Genomic DNA, 15,286 nt, shown 5'->3' with positions numbered 1-15,286 from the left:
TTGTAATCACAAGTTGTATATCTCAAAGTTTCCTTCCTTGATACAGTAAAAGTTCTATCAACACTCCCATGTACCCCTCCTGACTCCCATTCAAATTCATGACCTCTATTTTCATCCATGTTAATGTATGCATGCATAAATCTCCGTCTATATCTATATTAGAATCTCCTCTAATGACCGTTGCTTTACTAGTGCTGAGTAGTTAGCTAGGGCTCCTTTTTGTTGAGTGGATTAGAGAGCTATTGGTTACTGCCAGGATTATGTGTGCTGCTACTACACCCTTAGGGTTAGTGTGCCATGCTGGTGGCTGATGTGGTTTGGAGGTGCTGTGTTGGGAGGTGTTGTAACTGGGTAGGACTCTTGGTTGCCTCTCATCTTTGGAAACTTGCATGGAGCCTTCTGGTACCATGAAAGTTAGTTCGCAGTTCAGGTCAGATGTAACTCAGGCGTCTTTGAGCCCTATTTCTGACGTGCATAGTATTTTCAGCAATAGGAACCTCTACCTCTGGTGGTAACCAAGAACAACAGCGTAATAGGCTGTATATTTAGATAGCCCTGACCAACACACTCAAAAGACAGCTTCTCATGTCTGCTATTGGGGTTTTTGTTAGGTAGTCTTTGACTCTTGGAGGGAATGCTGTCTGTCTAGATAAGAATAGTTCATTAAAACTATATGCATATTTATATACGGAATTATGTCTATTATAGTTTTTTTAAATAGTATGATCCTTTGTGGCTTTTTCAGCCATCCTTAGTGCTGTTTTATCTACTTCCCTCCATCTTCTGGATTACCACCTTCCTCTTCCCTAAAGAATTCTCCTTTCCCATTTTTTTTTTTTCTTAAACTTTACCAAGTTGAGTCAAGAATTGTGCAAAGTAGGATTCAAGCTTTGCTCTGACAAGTCCTCCAGGGGCTTCGAGTGCCTGTTGTATTTCATGAAGCGCTGTCTAAATAGTAACTAAATACTACTGCAAAGGTCTGAAAGACGAGGAAGAGTGATCCCTGCTCATCCTCACCTTCCTTACCAAAGTCACTTCACAGAGCTGGGTGAAGTCCATCAAAACTGCACACCCGTTTAATGTCCAGTGGTCATGTCCACAGTGGGGAATCTGGAAAGTTCCAGGTGAGTAGCTTTATAGCATAAGCTTCTCCTTGGGCGGGGGGTGGGGTGGGGGGCAAGGGGGGGGTCTCACGAGTAGTATTCAGAATATCAAAGCTAATAGGATCTGCTTGCATGATTACAGTTGTATCCTCAGCAAACAGGGAGTAGAAAGGTTATTTAGTAGATGTGTGACTCAATCCCAGGCCACTATGACAGGTGCCATATGACAGCTGTTACAACAGAGGTGATCTTGTTTTTGTGAGTCTTACTGGAGTGCAGCCACACTCACTTGGTTACATGTCTAGACTGGAACCCTGTTTGGGCCACAGCGGCCATATAGAAGGTTTCTAGCCAAGAATGTGGCTTGCAAAGCCTTGAGTATGTACTCTGGCTCTTTACAGAGCAATGCTAGTGTTGTAGCACTAATCCTTCTAAACAGGGCAGTGTTTCTCAAGCAGCGATGACATGCAGATAGATTATGATTGATGGGTACTGCCTATGCATGTGAGGTATCTGGGAGCCAGAGCACAAAGGTCCAGGACTGCACTGTGGAACAAGGTCTGTGGTCATTACCAGCTTGATTGTCTTGGTCTCTTTACCATTATTTATGACAACAGTTCTTAGAAGAGTTGAATAAATCACTTTATTTGAAAAATTTACTACTCAGAGTTCTCCCATTATTTCTGGGCTCTCTAGGAACTCAGCCTCACTTGAGGCACTCCAAGTTCCCTAGAGAAATTCTACAGAGGTTTAAGCTTATGACTTCTTCATAATAATCTATCACCCACCACCCACTTGCCTGTCAGGGAGCTGAGAGCGGCCCTCCTTTTTTCTCCCAAGGACTCTTAAAGATGTTAAATCTGGAGAAGCAAGGCAACACCAGCCAGAACCCACTTGGATGGGTTTTCTTTAGTCTTCAGATTGAAAGTCCACACGTAGGTGGGTCCCCGCTGACAAGTCTTGTACACAGGACAAGCATAGACATTTCGACAATCTTGCTTATCTGCTGGAATGGCCTTGAGGAACATCACAGGCATGGGGGGTGTCAGGTCCTTCAGCTTCGCCTCTGCAATGATCCCAGTCTAAGAACAAGAATGTGAAGAGAGCCACTTTAGTCCCAGAGTCCAGGCAGCCCACCTTCCCCAGGTTCTTGCTGAACCCGCCCACTCTTCAGGATTCTCCCAATCACCCACAGTGTATGAGAAACGGTCTCATACTTTAAAGATACATTTCTCTGTGCTTAGCATAAATCATCTTTTTTGCTTGTTTATTTATTTGAAAGGGAAGTCTTGCTGTGCAACTGAAGCTGCACTTTAAACTCAGGACTTTCTGCCAGCTTCCTGAGTGCTGGGATTCTAAGCATGTGCTATTACAACTGGCTTTAAAGTCAGTTGCTGATACAGAACTCTGAAGTTTATCCATCCTGTACAGATTAATCTATTTTCAGATAGATTCTCCCTCTTTACTTTTTCATATATCCATTTTGTCAGGATAGGAAGGGCATGTTTTTGGTAGATGCCATGTTAAAGCTCTAGTCAGGGAAGGGAGTGTGGTTTCTGCCAGCACGTGCTTTTGGGTTTGAGGTTATAGCTGAGCAGAGTTGCTACCTCTTTGAGATTTTGTTATGTGGTCATGTCACCTCTGGGGCATTTCAACTTTTTGCAAGGAAGGACTTTTTTTTTCCCCCTGTAACTGGGGACAAGGGCAGGCCTTGGCCATTTTGTAACTTTTCAGATTAGGTTGTCTTATGGTTTTCTGGGCTGGCTCAGTAGACTTATCAAAGACCACTGTCTAATTGGCTATAAAGTTTTTTCTGATTCTAAGATGTTCTCAGGAGCCAAAGAGTCGTTAGCCAGCTAAATTTGGGCTTGCAGCAAGCACACTGAAGATGAGATGTTCTCGAGTTTTCAGAAGACAACCTGCTGCCATCCCAGCTCTGCTCAACCACAGGACTCTTCCTTACCACATGTGCTAGATGCTTCCTGAAGCACCCCTTGGAAACCTGGGGAGACACTGATCCCTTTACCATGTGCTCCAGGCCTGCTTTTGTTATGAACAGAATAATTTGGTTTGTTTTCATAAATGTATTAAAACGATTTAGCTTTCTAGTTCTCTGAGAGGTTGATGTAAGTCATGGTGGATGATGGAACTAGTGAACAGAGGGACTGTCATTTGTCCCCAGGACAGAATGTTCAAGCTGAGGAGGAGCAGGGCAAGCTTAGACTGTCCTTAACATACCATAAAGCCAGCCCTTTAAAAGTATATGGTTCAGTGTTCTTATAATATTAGTTTCAAATTATGTTCATTCCACCGGAAAGAAATGCAGTAACCGTTACCAGTTGCCATCCATGTTAGATATTCACACCACTTCGACTGCAGGAAAGACTTTCCCTTCCATGGATCCCCTTTGTAAACTTGTATACATTGTAAACTTTATAAGCTCTCAAGGTGGGAAAGTGGCCAGGGTCCTGCCTGAGGCCCCCTCCTCCACACCTCCCTAACTGTCATCTCTAGTCCTTTAACAGGATCCTCCCAAGATTATGCTAATTCCAGGTGAAAAGTTTGCACAAAACCCACCAACCCCTGAGTTCAGGACTTGAAATCTTACCAGTACTCATCCCAGAAATCTCTACTCTAGAAAGCTCCACCCTCCAAGAACCCCTGCGGGTTGTCTAGTTCCCTGCTGTCTGCTCGCCCTGGGGAGCATAGGCAACCACTCCAGGATTCATCCCTCCACATCCTGGAGCCTCTGATCTCTTTTGAGATTTGCTGCCTGCTGTGACTCCCATTGGAGGGAGAAGAGAATCAAGGAAGAGAAAGGAAGCAGCCAGAGGGCTTGGGCTCCTGAGCTCCTCTGCTGGGGTTTCCCTCCTCTGGGAGCTGGACTGCCTCTGCTGAGGAGGCTTCCTCAGAGCCATTTGGTCCCTGGGCTCACTTGTCTCAGGATGCCTTTCTATTGGGACAGCTTCTCCCCTCAGATCTGTGTGGTTCTTGGGCTTCTGAGTCCCAGAATAGCTTCCCATCCAAGCAGAAAGGCCAGCAATCAGCACCATGGCCTTGTCAGCTGTCTGTGTACCAGATGCAGGCCAGTTCTCTTATGTAGTAAGCCATTTGATTTCACAGTGGCTATTCTCCCATTTTATAGTTTGGTCAGTAGGGCACTTGAGAGGAAACACTAGACCACAGCCACATGATTGGTAAATGAGGGTGATCCAGGTTAGATCCAGCTAGTGTGGTTGCACGGGCCTCATCTTTAGCAACCTGCAGAACCTTTGCTCTTGGATGGATTTAAAGAAAAAGGCTCAAGGAGAGAAAGGGTGCCTAGGTAACAAGATTCCAGAGCACTGCACCGGGCAGTCAACATGCATGCCATTAAGCCCACCCCAAGGTGTAACTTGGCTTGTCTCCAGACTATACCTGTGTGTCCCAGCAGGCACCTTCCATGAAGAGCCCATAGATGTAGGCCCCTTCCCGAGGAGGGCTCCGGAACTCCTCTCTGTTCTTCTTTGTCACATCACACTGCAGGGCCATCTGGTCTAGTGGCCATTCATTCTTGCGGGCCATGGACTGCATGATGGCAGTCAGGAAGGACTGGGGGTTGAAGAAGCCCGTCAGCCACACAGTTGAGGGCATCAAGAAGTCGCCTGTCCAGGACTCCAGCTCTTTAATTCTATTAAGCAGGTCTAGAAACCAGGCTGCCAGGCCTGCTGTGGAAGGGTAGGCTCGCCTGGCCCAGGACTCTGGGACCACATCTAGGTATAGGGCATTCTGTAAGTTTTCCATCTCACTGGTTATGGTCAGCTCCCCCTAAAAACCAATAGGAAGAAAAAGAGTTAAGGAGGCAGAAGTCTCTGGAAGCACTAGTCTTTGTGTCCTTTGACTCATAGATGGGAGCTGACTCCAGCGGAACTGGCTGCTAGTGTGGTTCTGACTTGTATTTGCTCTGCAGAATTTGTCTTCCCAAGGCTGGTGCTTTAGAACACGCCTAGTACCCACAGTGGCCACTTCAGCAGCAGCAGCACAGATGTGAGCTTAATTCCTAGTGCAATTACTGGGCATAGGTACTGAAGGCTCCCATTGTAGTTCTAGCAAAGTCAGAAACTTTTTCATGGGCTAACACTTTCTAAGTCCCGTTGGCAGCATTGCATGTACCCAGTAGCCCTATGTGGCCTGGCAGGCATGGATGTCCCAAGCACCGTAGAAGCTTCAACATGCATAGTTGTTTTGCTTGGTCTTACATCCTAGTCCGAGTGAGGGTAAAGGATGGCATAGCAGGGTAGAGAAAGATGCTGGTCTTCTCATTTGTCAGGGGTTGGGGGGGTAAAATTTAAGCTGGCTCTTCTGGATACCAAGAGCATTTGTGACTCAAGGGGCTGAGGAAATGCAGGAGAATGGAGTAGAGCTGATGTCCTGGTCTGTTCTGTACAGCAGAGACATACAGAATAATAAGCCTGGGCATTAAATTAGGTTCTCAGAGTGTTCCTACTCTGAGTGGAAAGGCTACCTTTCCCATTGATGGAGAATGTATAATGTATGTACATTTGCCAGGGCATGCTAAAAATCTTTTATGTTACAGCTTAAAAAAAAGTATTGTATGACTATAATATTACCATTTGCTTGCCAATCTGGTTAAGAGGATATGTACAAAAGTAATGGATTATTACAAAAAGCAAAGTACCACAGAGCCAACATGAAAGTGTGTGTGTGTGTGTGTGTGTGTGTGTGTGTGTGTATGAGAGAGAGAGAGAGAGAGAGAGAGAGAGAGAGAGAGAGAGAGAGAGAGAGAGAGAATTCATAACCAAGGCTAGTTTCCAACTCACATTCCTTCTGTCTCAGCCTCCCAAGTGCTGAGTTTGCAGGTGTGCATCACCATGCCTGCCTGGGAAATGGTGCAGTTAAGTTTGCCTTCCCATAAAACTGGTTTGAGCTTTATCAAGTTTGGGTTTATCAATGGGAATTACTTACTGTACATGGGAAAAATTTCTGTCATGTGAGAAGATAGAGAATAACTCCATTCTGGATTTGTCCCAAACTGTAGCCCTACAGGATTCATAAGAAGTCATTAGGGCACAGACTATTGGTGTCACCGAAGTGTGATGAATATGCCCTCCTGGTCCTCAAGTGGCCTACTTAGAGGACTGTGTCAGAGTGAGACAAATCTATAAGTCATTTAGAACTCCAGACAGTGCCTACTGCTGCCCTTTGCTTATACAGAGAAGTCCTTTGTTTCTGGTTATCTCCTCTGGCCAAGTCAATAAACACTCTGTTACCAGGCCCCTGTGAAGCCTGAAACCAAGTCTTTGAGTTTTAAGAAAAAAATGATGTGCTTACTATTAAAATAAGTATAGTGGGCTGGGGACATGGTTTAGTTGGTAAATGTTTGCCAGGCAAGCATGAGGACTTGAGGTATATTCCCCAGATCCCATGTTAAAAACCAAACTAAACCAATCAACTAAACAACAAACAAACAAAAAACCAGGCATGAAGTTTGTGCTTTGTGTTCCAGTGCTGGAGAGGTAGAGACTCATAGGTGCCTGGGACTCACTGGCCATCTAACTTGGTCTAGTTGTTAAGTTCTAGGCTAATGAGAGTCCCTAACAGGTTGAATGGCTCCTGAGGAACAACATGGTTCAATGTTGACAGAGCTCTGGTCTCCGTGTGTGTGTGTGTGTGTGTGTCTGTGTATACCTTCCCCAAACACACGCACATGCATCCATACAAACTGACTTCCCTTTCACACAAGTGTGACCAGCAGTGATACCATGCTTTATGGAACCCATAGGAAGGGCAACACCATGAGAGATCCCCAAGTGAAACATGAACTCAGTTGTAATAAATACAGACTTTGGGGATGCTAAGAGTCTTTTGCGTGGTGGGACAAGGGCCTGATGTGAATCTGTAATTGCTCTGAACTTGAAAACTATGCTAGAAAAAGACAAGGTCTAATCTTTAAAAACTGCAACATTTAATGCTTACCACCCTTCAGAAATCTAACCTCCTTTGACAGCAAAGGTACACAGAGTATGTAACCTAATGCCTTAACATTTTCCTCACATCTTCTTGAGATATTATAATGTATTCTGACAACGATGTGCACTGACTAACTTGAATGCCAAGCAAGAGAAACCGGAAGAATGCCGCGCCTCCTAGGCTTCCCCTTGTTCCCACAGAAGCAGGAACTACTGCGGAATCTGAGGCCTCTCATAGCGTGGTTTCGGAACCCAGATATTTTCATTACTTTGAGCAGAAGTAGAAAGGCTCAATCTTTAGGGAGCTGGGAGGCAACGATGCCCTTTCCCAATTCAAGTGTGCCTGTGTTGGCATCTTAGGCCCAGGGGAGTACAGTTTGTCCTGAAAGGTGTTCAGAACAAACAAAAGGACATTCTCCTAAGATGTTGCCAGGTTGGTGGAGGCTGTCAGAGGTGGATAGGAAGAGTTTATGGCCAAACTCTGGGCACCAGGGCCCACTTTTGTCTTTTAAATTGTGTGTAGGTATGCGCAAATGTGTCTATGTGTAGGTTTGCATGCCTGCATGCAGTCTCTGCAGGGGCCAAAATGGGGTGTTAGCTCCCTGGAGCTGAAGTTATAAGCAGTAGTGAGCTACCCACCATAGGTGCTGAGAACCAAACTTCGGTCCTCAACAAGAACACGCGCTGTTAATGGAAGGGCCGTCAGCAGCTCCTATTAGAGCTCTTCTTAAAAACTGTGATACAATAAAGAAAATGGTTTCCTAGCCTTCTCCAGCCTAGGTCTGAGCAGCACTGATTCCTGTCTAAACCTACCTGCTCACATGGGGGTCAGCAAAAAAGAAAACTTAGAAATCTGGTTCCTCCATCTCCTCCCAGGTCCGTGACACACTTCCTTGGCTTCCACACTGATGGGAAACTGGGAGACATGGCAGTCCATGTGGCACCTTTTCCAGGTCTGATGGAGGCAGCGTGTCTGTGACCTTATCTATTTTATTCATCCCTATAAATAAATGCTTTCATAATCTTTCTTTGATACAATAGAGTGAAAACTTTATTTTTTTTTCCTATCGGCTCTCGTTCCTTTGAGTCACAGTGTGTTAGAAGCTAGATTCATAGGCTGAAGTCAGACCAAAGTGAAGGGAGGAGGTAGGCGAGCCTAGAAACCTCCATTTGGAAGGTCATCAGTAGGCAGGCTGTGTTCACACGGCAGCAGAAGCATTCAGTCCAAAGAGGAAAGGCTGCAGATGACACTTCCCTTCAGGGCTTCATGCCCCCTCTCTCTGAGGGCTCGTGGTCAGCTCCCTATCCATTCTTCTCAGGAAAATGGTCTTTGAAGCTAGCTTTACCTCACCCCACCCCCACGCCATCCTGGGGTTTGAGCCTGGTGCTTTCACACATTCTAGGGAAGCAATGCATCCCCGAAGGATCTCTCCTCTCCTTAGCGTTTAGGAATAGAGTTCCATTCCATGGCTCTAACTGGCCTTGAACTTGTAATCTTGCCTCTCAAGGCTGGGATTGTAGACCTATAGACACACCATCCTCTCTGGGCCTGGCTTTCATTTACACAAGTCACAGGGAAACAGGAGATGGGGAGGAAATAGAATGATAAGGGTCCCACATCTTCCACTGTGGCTTCCAGACGGAGGTGGTCCACTGTCCGGCTCATCTGAATCTCTGGTAGAGAATGAGCTAGCCAAAGTCATCAGGCCTAGGCACGTGCCCAGAGGTGATGATCAAAGGCTCAGATCAAGGTGCTCCTCCCAACTTGATCTGAAGTCAACAATGTGCAGGAGTTAAGACCCAATATCAGCCAGCCAGCCTATGCATTTGAACAAGTGCACAGACTTAGAAAAAAATAAAGCACAGGGGAAAAAATTAAGGTCATCAATTATTTGAACAATGAGAAGTTCCAGACATGCCCTGGTGCCAGGCTAGCCAAGGGAAATGAGACTCATGGGGATTCCAAGATTTTCTGGCAGCTGTTTCAAAATGTGAAAGAGGTGAGTCTAATTTTCCGAATTTTTTTTTAATGCAATATACCTAAAATATCAAATATTTGGATAAATAATCAAATTATTAATGACACACTTTACAGTTTTTGGTCTTTTATTTTTGAAATCTGATGTGTCACTTACATTAATTAGTATCTACTGTATTGGTCAAGTCTAAAAATTTGGATTCTCACTTGTACCTCTGTAGGAAGAGAATTTTCTAGTCTTCTATCAGAATATGCTCCTTTGAAAATTACTAGTTATAATGGTTAAAAAAAAAAAAGAATCAGCATTTAGGAATTTTGTAGATCAAGCTTTTGTGCATCTGGCTAATGGGAATCAGAACACCTAGGAAGACTGAGAGCCAGATGTCTGACATTGGTGAATTCCCAAGAGAAATCCTCTCTGAGGGACATGTCTGTGGCCAGCTGGCTTTTCCCCAGATTTCTTCCTCCACCCCCACCATCTGTGTGCTTTGAGCTGCTACAAACCTTCAGGGCTGTATCTCATAGCTCAGCTAGGACTTTCCGGGCCCACATGGTCTTACAGCCAGTCGGTTCTGATTTACTGGGAACACAAATGTTTTTATCATAAGGCTGAGAGTGTTTGGTGATTAACTCTAAGGGCCGGGCGTTTTGTGACTGTGATGCCTCATTTGGGATGGCAGTTGGCTTGTCTTATATGCTGGGAGACTGGAGACGCCCGCCCACTTTTTTCCTACACTGAGCCAACATCAGCTTCAAATTGTGAAGTGACTGCGGAGGAGGGGAAGGGCAGCAGCTTTGGCTCTTCCTGTCTCTGCTAGGTTGTCAGGTCACCTAAGCCCATGCTTAGCTTAGAAGCAGACTTCCCCACTGGTCCATCTAGCAGGTTCTGGGAGGCTCTACTGTTGCAGCGGTCCTTTGGGGGTCTCCTTCCTCTGCTGCTCCCTTCTGCTCTGAGCCTAAAGGCTCTCCCTGCTCTGACCTCTGCCTTTTTTTTTTTTTTTTTTTTTTTTTTGTCATGGAGGGCGTTCTCTGCCCTTCCTCCTCCATGGAAGCTGCACTCATCTCCAGGGTCATCTGGTGCTGCTTACAAGGCCTCACCTTGAAGTCGTCAGGGCAGACAACCAGACTGGTTGATGGAGATGGGAGAATGTGTTATATGAGTCTGATGACCAGGCCACTCTGGGGACCATCCTCATGAAACTGTTTCCCAAGAGGATTCTGATTAGAAAATACCTTCCAGGTCATACAGGTTGCTTACTACTTCTAGGTGGTTGCTCCATCACATTCTAGAAGTTCACCATATGCTGTTGCTTATCTGGGTGAAATGTTTGCTTCTGGTACAGCAGGTGGACTCTCAGCTCCTCTGCTCTGGTCTCTAGCAACCTTGTCATTTTGTCCTTAAATGTGCCTGTTCACCTTTCCTCAAAGGCCTCACTGTGCCTTCTCTTATCTATGGACCTTTTCCTGCTTCCTCCTCTAGCTTCTCTTTATGAACCTTCTATTGGATTATCTTGCAGGGATGACTCCATGTCAGTATCTTTGAATCCTTCCCCACAGAGTGCTGAGATCTGCCTACAGAGCCCATCAGTCAACATCATGGGAGCTAGCCTGAAGGGAGAGAAACTCCACACTGCCTCCCAGTCTCTACTCAGGCATTCTTCATGATTGACTACACAGAGGCACAGTGAAGGTTCTTAGAAGAAAAATGACTGAACAAATTGGAAGTCAAATGGGTAAACAGCCTGCGCCAAATTGCATGGCTTCAATAGGCTATGACTGCAGCAAACCCACTCAAGATAATTGCTACTATATACCTGCTTACCCAGGAATAGAGATGCAAAATATGACAGGCAAGGGGTTTGCTTTACATTTGAGACTGCTGCAGAATTTTGCCATTTACCTGATTATATGCTGACATGGAATTTGGAAGCCATCAAATGCTGCCTACCCTCAACAGCCTGGGCTTTTCCATCTTATCTTCCATATTATTTTCCCCTGCCCATATTGTGTATGTGTGTGGGGACAGAGATTAAAGGAAACAAATCAAACAACCCTAGATTTTCTACTGCTTGGTAGTTTGTTTACACACACACACACACACATACATACACACACACACACACACACACACACACACACACACACACACAGCCATCATTGTATAACTCCCAAAACTAGACATGGCAGCATCAGCAGACTCCACGTCTGGAGTCTAGACTTTGGGGGCGTGACTGAACTTTCAATGTAAGCTACAAAAAGTTTCTGTATTATAGGCATACATACTTCTGAGATACTGGGGATCAAGCCCAGGGCCTTGTGCATGCTGGCCAAGCTCTACCACTGAGCTGGTCTTCCAGCCAGAGATGATAACTCTTTTACTAAAGATATCAGTGTAGATGCATGCAAGTCATTATCCACGGACAAAGCAGACTCCATTGAACAAGAACTGAATACTATGCTCATTCTTTCAGATGTCCCCATAGCCAGTCTGGCTTCTGTGTAGTGATAGCTTTCAGGCATTTGGATGGCTTTGGAACAATTGCCCTTCAGTGCCCTGGCCCTTGGCTGTCTGTCACTCTGTCCCTGTGGAGTCCAGCCATGTCCTCCCACAATGTCCCTTTTACTCACCTGTAAGCCAAGATGCAGCTCTCTTAGTGAACGCTGGATCTCTCTGGTAAGGATGTTCATGCGTTCACACTCCTGGAGGGCAACTACAATGTAGGGGGTGCGTTCCTCCACCTTAGCCATTAGCTCCGCGATGTTAAATTCATCTGTCATCCGATCCAGTATTTCTTCCAGAAAGGTTTTGACCTGTTCCATGGCAGAAAATATAGAGTTAAGAAGGGATTCAATGGAAATACCTGCCTTGTACGGTAAATCTGGCTAAGAACCCTATGGTTGAGAAATTCAAAAGCCCCAGGGGTAATAGGCCCCTACTTTTATTAATTAACTTAAATGGCCACAGTATCAAGCTACCTTCCAAATTCATGTCTCTCTACCCACAGGTCAGTGCAGCTCTTCAACCTCCTCAGAGAAGCTGCTTTGTACAGTGAGCAAGGGTTAATGTAATCTGAAGACCAGTCAAAGTGACTGTGGTGTGCTCAGTTACCCACATCTGAATCACTCCACCCCAGGTATCAGGAGCTGGGCAGAACAGGGGTAAAGACTGTAATAGCTGGATGCTGGGGAGGACCTAAGCAAGACAGTGTCAGGACACGGCAGGACTGTTGTATTTTTAAATCCATAGCAGCTATGGTTGCTTGCAAAAGACCTGCAAATGATGAAGCCAGTCTACTCCCAGTCCTATGGGAGGTGATTATAAAAACCAACCATGACAAAAACAACAACAGAAACCATGAATCTGAGGGTATGAGGGAGGTCAGGTTCCGAATCTGGGTGGAGTTCGGGGTAAATGTAACCAAAATACATTGTATGAAAATCTCAAAGAATTAATATACTACTTTCTTCTTTTTTTTAAATCAAGGGATTCCATCCTCCTGCAATGGACACTAAGTGATGGTCACCTACCACCTGCCATCCTTCCTTTCATCACACACTGGCTGGCTTGCTTGGGTCAGCTAAGCCAGGATTGAGGCATGACCTCAGGACACTTCTCTCCAGAGGCTGACCAATCCCCTGTGACTTGTGTGACCAGCCTGAAAAGAATTGTAAGAATTGATGTTGAAAAACTCACAAGCTGACCCAATTAGCTATATGAACTAAAGTGAATCTTTGACCTAAGATGCCCCTTATAGGCCATGTGGGGCTGAAGCACACAAGCACACATTGACAGCCTTCCAAGCCAGTGGTTCTCACATCCTCAGATCCAGACAACCATGGATCAAAGTTCAATCATACCTTGCTATTATTCCTTAAACAACACAGTATAACTATTTGCACAACCTTAGGTGTTGTAACTAATCTAGGGGTGGCATAAGGTATATGGAATAGAATGGACCATACCTTACTAAAGCACTTGCCTATCATGCATAAGGCCCAGTACTGTATAAGGTACACCAGAGGATGTGCATAACTTACATGCAGATGCTAAGCCATTGCCATAAGGCATTTGGGACTTTGGCATCTCTAGGGAAGGGCATGGATACTGGCGGACTCCCTTCACTTCCCTCTGCTCTGTATTTCCATGCGGTCTTACTGTGGTTTTCTATTTGTGAATTCTGAAAGGGGAATGATCATCTATCACTTAAACACCTTCTTCCCGAAATTCCTTTTCTCTTACAAACTATCAGCTAATTAGGCCCGGGGAGCTAGGATAACCCTGGAAAATTGAAACTGAGGGACAAAGATTGTGGGTTATTTGGGGGCAAGCACTCGGAGGCTGAGCCTGCTGTTTTGGAGGAAATGAGTAAGCCTGGGAGGTTCATTAGCAGAAAAAGACAAATGAAGCTGTGCACACATCAGGGCCATATGGCCAGCAGAGTAGAGTGGAGGGAGCAGGAAGGGGTGAGCAGGTGAGCATGAGGCAGTCTTTCTAAGTTGTAAGCACTGAGCTCTATCGGCCTGTGTCTACCTGGCCTTTGTTAACTTTGTTAACTGTGACATCTCCACACCTTCCTCCAAGAGCAGACCTATTTCTTCTTTGGGAAATACCTTTGTGCAAGCTTCTCCTTACTCAAGTAAGGATCCGATTATATTCTCAGGAGCATGAAAGGTGAAAACCTGGGATCCAAGGAGCCAGTGGGAGAAAGGAGGGGTCCTGAAGGGCCCTGAAAGCTTCTTTCACACTGAGACCCTGGAGCCTTTAGTTGTTGCCTTTTCTTTGATTGGTTCATTTGACATAGGAAAGCTAGTTTTTTGCTTACTTTAGCTAGATTGGTATCTGTTGCTTACAGCCAAGGAACCCTGACCGAGTTAACCCAGTTTTCATGGGATGCAAGCAAGTCCGTTAGGCCTCAGGTTTTCTTCTGGAAACATATCTACTAGAGTCTGTCTTGGTTGGCTCCCCTCCCCCAACTCTAAGGGGTTGACTTGAAGATCAAATCAAATGAGCTGATGGGTTTTGGGGCATCTGAAAGCTTTAAGGGACTATATTAGTGTAAAGGATGATTAAGATTCACCTTGCCTTGAATTGCAAACACACAATCCATTCCCCAGAAGAAGAGCTGATGGTAGGGAAAAAACCAAACCAAAAACCAAGAGCCTATCATCCTACAGCAAATAGGTCTCTGGTTGCTATCAGAGCCAAAAGTGGAATGGAATTTTAATGGTACCTGAAAGCTGCTGCCAGAGCTGGAGACAAATGGCTAAATTTATATTATGTTTTTGTCTCTGGAGTGGACCTGAAGAAACAGTCCTGTATCAGTGAACAGCCATTTGGCTGTGACTCACAATGAGATGAAGAGATGGTCTGGAGACCTTGCTCCAAACTACACAGGATGGGGACACTGAGTTCTATCCTGTCTCTTGTCAAGTGTGGAGGCCTGGGAAGGAGCTGTGGGTGAGGAGAAGCTGGGCGTAGACGGGGGAGGACTCTTCTTTGCTCAGGGAGCATCAGGAGTCCTTCAGAGAGAAGGGATGCCTTCCAAGGGATGAAGTCAATATCATTTCCATAAGCAACACCTCTGCTTTTCCTTCTTTTTGAGAAAGTGATACATATTTACCAGAAATATCAGGGAAAAAAGACTTCTAGAATCCTTTCTTCCCATAAGAGAGAAAATACTATGAAGCTGCCAATGTTTACATATTTTCTTCAATGCACCAAACAGTTTCTCTTCTTAGTCATCAGCCAGCCACATTCACTTAACAGTTATTATTTATGCATTTATCACCCATCCAAACACAACCATGCTTATCAGTTTCTCTCCCTCTGTCTATGCATACATGTATACAACACACACACATACACACACACACACACACACACACACACACATATTTCTCCTCAGTACTGGGGATTGAATTCAGTACTCCACCACTGATCTACAGGTCTGTCCCCATGCATCCTTTATTATTGATTTACTTACTGAGACAGGGTCCCACTTTGTACATTGGCTGGCCTGGAACTTGCTATGTAGACTAGGTTGGCTTTGAACTTACTAAGATCTGCCTGCCTCTGCCTCCCCGGCACTAGAACTAAAGGTATGTGCCATTGTGACTGGCTTCCCTATAAATGTGGAGTAAAGTCCTCTGTTGCTACATTCGGAATTGCTTTCTTTATTTAAAGTGTGTATTATTTCGCTCTTTCGATATACCTCATTTATTGTCTTACTGGTAAT

General features: G+C 45.2%; 1 protein-coding gene across 1 annotated transcript in view; it reads right to left on the bottom strand.

Annotated features, from left to right (window-relative positions):
- Positions 1-1,782: 1,782 nt before the first annotated feature.
- Dnah9 (dynein axonemal heavy chain 9) overlaps positions 1,783-15,286 on the bottom strand; it is a 352,309-nt gene continuing 338,805 nt past the window's right edge. The window contains exons 67-69 of the mRNA XM_021178488.2: positions 11,679-11,861; positions 4,521-4,910; positions 1,783-2,185 (exon numbers count right to left, since the gene is read on the bottom strand). Coding sequence (XP_021034147.1) covers positions 1,958-2,185; positions 4,521-4,910; positions 11,679-11,861 — 801 coding nt within the window. The 3' untranslated portion in view covers positions 1,783-1,957. The remainder of the gene's footprint in view (positions 2,186-4,520; positions 4,911-11,678; positions 11,862-15,286) is intronic.

Source organism: Mus caroli, unplaced genomic scaffold (assembly GCF_978045245.1).
Source record: "Mus caroli unplaced genomic scaffold, Mus_caroli_1 scaffold_13, whole genome shotgun sequence".
In the NCBI taxonomy this organism is placed as follows: Eukaryota; Metazoa; Chordata; class Mammalia; order Rodentia; family Muridae; genus Mus; species Mus caroli.
This window is presented reverse-complemented; position numbering and strand designations above follow the sequence as displayed.